Source organism: Belonocnema kinseyi, chromosome 2 (genome assembly GCF_010883055.1).
Source record: "Belonocnema kinseyi isolate 2016_QV_RU_SX_M_011 chromosome 2, B_treatae_v1, whole genome shotgun sequence".
Lineage (NCBI taxonomy): Eukaryota > Metazoa > Arthropoda > Insecta > Hymenoptera > Cynipidae > Belonocnema > Belonocnema kinseyi.
Genome location: NC_046658.1, coordinates 19,872,136 through 19,877,195, shown reverse-complemented (window position 1 = coordinate 19,877,195; position 5,060 = coordinate 19,872,136). Strand labels below are relative to the sequence as shown.

At 30.3% G+C, this 5,060-nt stretch overlaps 1 protein-coding gene across 1 annotated transcript in view; it reads left to right on the top strand.

Annotated features, from left to right (window-relative positions):
• LOC117167957 (kinesin-like protein KIF13A) overlaps positions 1-5,060 on the top strand; it is a 576,826-nt gene that overhangs the window by 255,121 nt on the left and 316,645 nt on the right. The window contains exon 4 of the mRNA XM_033353225.1: positions 69-337. Within this exon, the coding sequence (XP_033209116.1) occupies positions 69-337 (269 nt within the window). The remainder of the gene's footprint in view (positions 1-68; positions 338-5,060) is intronic.

Below are 5,060 nucleotides of genomic sequence, written 5' to 3'. Positions count from 1 at the left end.
GCACTTGCGTAGAATCTCTGCATTGCGACATTTTAATTAAAAGGTTATCTTTATTGTTTTTGACTTAGGATCCGGAAAGTCCTACACAATGATGGGCAGCGGTGAAAATAAAGGCATAATTCCCAGACTATGCGACAACCTTTTCGATATGATTGCAAAACAACAGAGCTCCGAGTTGTCCTACAAAGTGGAAGTCTCTTACATGGAAATCTACAACGAGAAAGTGCACGACTTGCTGGATCCAAAGCCGAATAAGCATTCCCTTAAAGTTAGAGAGCACAACGTCTTAGGTCCTTATGTAGATGGCCTTAGTCAACTCGCCGTGACCTCGTTTCAGGTAATTAGGATAACATTTCCTTTGATTCAGCTTCGGCTTTGCTTTCTAGCCTGATCTAGCCTTTCTAGACTGATATCAGTTCATCAATATCTTCTATAGACAAAAAACACTCTCAAAACGTTGCAAAATTAATTTAGAGAAGACTATTGTAACTTCATAGAAAACGTAAATACAAGCTATTTATTTGAGTATTTCAGGTATTTGAGTCAATCTCCTTATCTTTGTTTCAGAGAATTCGTTGAGTCACTTGTCACTGTACCGAATATCAGGCAAAGTCTAAAATGCCTTTCTTAGTCCTGTTAGGTTTATGTCAGTTTATTACATACTATATTGCCAAATATTTCTCGAAACTAAACCAGACAGGAATAAATTTATGTTTTTTATCTGGCATTTGGTAAAGTGCCAGGTAATGGTAAAAGTGCCAGAGTTAATCTTTATCTTCAGTATTAGTCGTTTTATTGAACTTTAATCTTTAAGTCAATGTATTCAGAACGGATAATAATGATTGGAAACTTCAATATAATGCGCTATTTCTGATTTTGCTTCATCTGCTGTCATTTAGTTTATCCTTTAAGGGTAAAAAATAATTTTACAGAGATACTTGCATGATCCTTGTGTTATTCTTACAGTAAGCAGACATTTCACAAACTATTAAAAACTGGATTAGCTTAATTCGACTAATAATGCAGGGTGCAATATATTGCTTTATTATAACTTTATTGATATTGCTGACTTAAATACAACTGATTCTCTCAGAAACTATTACTATAATTTATTGAAGTAGAAAGTTAGACCTGCAATTTATCTCAGAATCTAATTAAAATATTTTAGTCCGGTGCATAAGTGTTTTAACTATGCATTTTATGGCTTAAAGATAAACTCCATAGATATGTTCAGGAGATTTTTCTTGATCAATTTCGAAGTGAAGCCAACCGATTTTCATTTTTGAGGGGTGAGAGGGTGGTGTTTTTCGAAATGGCATATGCACAGTGGTCGAAATAGCAGGAAAAGCTAGCCAAAATATAAAAAATCAATATTTTCCTTGCGCAAAAGCAAATACGGTATTCTATCAAAAATTAATATCTGCATCAAATGTTGGGAGGATTGGGCTCTGTCTTACGCGCGAATTCATTGACAACATATGGAGAGAGGGCTGGAGGTTCGTATGATAAAATTACAATACAAGTTGTACTTTATAATTGCATAAAGTATTTATTATAGTAGTGACCTCAAAGTTTTCTTGTCAGAAATTTTTAGTAAACCAAGAGTTCATTGAATGATGATCTCTGAAGCATGATCTCAAAAAAAGCTCCGCTGTGATTCCTACCGAAATACAAAGTCCACTTGGTGGTGATTAAAAAAAATTTTTAATTTCGCTGCTCCTAACTGCTACTTTTGCTTTAAACACTTTTACAAGACAGATGTTCGCGCATGGTGATAAGGCTCTGTAGGATCCCAAACTCGTAAGTAATAAAATTGTTGGTTGTAAAGTCGTCAGTTTTTCCATAGTTTGACCGTCATTTTGTATCGACTATTTTATTTTTGACAACTTTGACCTCAAATTTGGATTTTTTGACCCCGAAAACCCCCTGACGACTACTTTTCACGAACGCGTCAGTTTTTATAAATATGTTCCGCCATTTTATTTTTGACAATTTTGACCTCAAATTCGAATTTCATGACCCCGCAAACATAATGGTACTGAGTTTCAAGAAATTTTGTTCCCTATTTAAATTTGGCCAAGTTTTGGTTAGTTTCTGACCACTGTGGCATGGTTTTTTACATCAGTCTTATAAAATATTGATTATTAATTAAAATATATTAATATTAGTTAAAATATTAATTTTTCACGTGATAGTTAATTGTCGCATTTTCTGTTTTTATTATTCCTATACATTAATTATTTTTTGGAGCCCAAATTTATTCATTTTTAGTCAATTGACGCCGTCTACTTTTTTTGGCAATCACCCTCAAAAGTACAGAGAGTCCTGCACTTCAATTTAACTTGTAAACCGTCATACCTTGTTGAAAATACCATTTCGAAATTGCAGGCTTGATTTTAATACTGTGTTATTTTACTTTCAGTACTTCGAATTTATCACTTTTGAATGCAAACCGAATTCAGCAATCAAAGTTTACCTCTAAGTCGCCATCTTCTAAAAACAGTCCGAGTATTGACTTCATATTCAGATTCAGGAACCCAAAAGAAAGCCCCATTGAGCATCTTTTCAAGTCTGAAGATTAATAGAAGGATTACAATTTTCTTTCATAAAAATAGATTCAATAATGCATCTGTTATAAGTATTTTCCCAATAACCAATATTTTAATATTTTTTAATTCTAAATTAAAGTAATAATTTAAATCCCAAAGTTTTGTGACAAACCTGTATTAAAATTACTAACTTCGCAATCCTTTTTGTGTTCGACAACTCTAGTTTTTAGTCTTCGCCTGTTTCGAGAATATAAACTTTTTCACGACATTTGCATTTTATCAGATATATAATTCTAGAAAATTATTGAAGATTATCATTATCTTTTTAGTAAAAATGTATCAAGTGTGTAAAGTGATTTTCAAATCTAGTTTTTTGTTAGTGTCAGTCCAGTTATTCTGCCTACTGGAACCATTTCAGATTCCATGAATTCCTTTTTTAATTATACATTTTATCAAAAAAAAGCGGTTAATGATATTAAAATAACGCAACTTTTAATTGATTAAAATTGTATTTTTTTACATTTAATGTGACTCAGCTTTATACCCCTATCAACTAAACCTCTCATTAAACCAACTTTATACTAACAAAAATTATGAGAACTAACAGACGATGAAGATTTTTTCTACAAATGGGTAATTATATAAGCTTCAGGCTTATATTGTCCACGTAATTACTGGTAATATTTACTATTAAAAAAGAAAAAACATATTAATAACGGTTTTAGTAACTATTTTCAAATTTTTTAATTTATCTGCTATATCATCAGAGATTGTACCTTACCGACAGTAGATCAACCCTCCAAACCATGAAGGCAGAAGAATCTACACAATATCGATCAAGTTAAGAATCTTCAATAACAGAAAATGCTTAACGTCTTTATAAGACTAGATGGAAAATAATATTTTTAAATTAAAATTAAAATTATTTCTTGAAAAAAGATCCTAAAAGATCTTATCTTTTTTTCAAGAAATAATTTTAATTTTAATTTAAAAATATTATTTTCCATCTAGTCTTATTAAGACGTTAAGCATTTTCTGTTATTGAAGATTCTTAACTTGATCGATATTGTGTAGATTCTTCTGCCTTCGCGGCTTGGAGGGTTGATCTACTGTCGGTAAGGTACAATCTCTGATGATATAGCAGATAAATTTAAAAAATTTGAAAATAATTACTTGTACCATTAACACCTAGATAAAAATTAATGTTATGTTCTTGAATTAAGAGTTCTTATTCTGATCCCTCTAATAGCTTAATTGGAAAAGCACCTGACCGGAAATCAGAAGTTTTGTGGTTGGTTTCCCAATGGAGTCAAGATGGAGTAGGATCCCTTTTTCAAGAAATAATTTGAATTTTGGTTTTAGTAACTATTAAAAATAAAAAAATGAAAGTAAAGAATTTTTTAAAGGTATTACTATTATCTTCAAAGTGTCTTTTAGTTCCAAAATATTTTTCAAAAACAATTCCGTGATTTCCGAAACCGGTTTGGAAACTTTTGATATATACTTTGCAAAGTTATAAGTAGGTGAGCCGACTGAGGACACAATTAATCTTCAGTTCAAACTTGGTTTGTGCACTTTTGGAAGAGCATAAACTTTAGTTACAATGGTATTATGTGTTTTTAATTTAAATGCAATTAGTTTTTATCAATTTTTTTTCTTCTACCTATTAGCTGTCTCTTCACATTTTACTTCTCTTGTTGGCACGAGGCTAGTTTACATTCTTAAAGTTGCTAATTCGATTATGATTAGAGATTAGTTAAGTACCAGTTTTTCACGAATATTTAATTTCTGATCTTGATGTTTTACATTTATAATAAAATTTGCCATATTAAAACCATACCATTACATGCAACTTATTGAGAATGAAAGAATGATCAAATTTGTCACCCAATGGTAGGGGTCATACTTACAAGGTTAAACAGTTTTATACTTATAAAAATCAGATTTAAAAGTTACTTTACCTTATTTTGAAGAATTTATAAGCGGTTTAAAATACCTAATCAAATTAAATATAAATATTTATTTTGATAATAATAGTAATAATAATAAAACACTTAATAGATTTTTACTAAACAAAAAGGATAATGGTAATATCGAAAATTTATCTGGGATTGTATATCTTACTATATGTAAATTTGAAGAAAAAGTTCATAGTTGAAACACAGGCATTAGAATTGCAATTAGATTTACTGAACGGAGAAGAGATTTGCGAAGTTTGTAATTTGAATACAGGTTTGTCCCAACACTTTTGGAATTTAAATCATTACTTTAATATTATATCTTTAATGTATTTTTATAAACGAATATCGTAATCTTTCTAATAATCTACAGCCTTGTTATGATGTTCACTAGGTTTTTTTTCGATCGTTGAATCTGAATTTGAAGTAAAAATTTCCAAATTCAAAACCGCTGACCCAAAATTTATAAAAATGAAAATTCTAACATCCCTAAATGTCAACCTGAAAATATACTGATTTAAGTGCAAATTGTATATAGATACATATATGCATA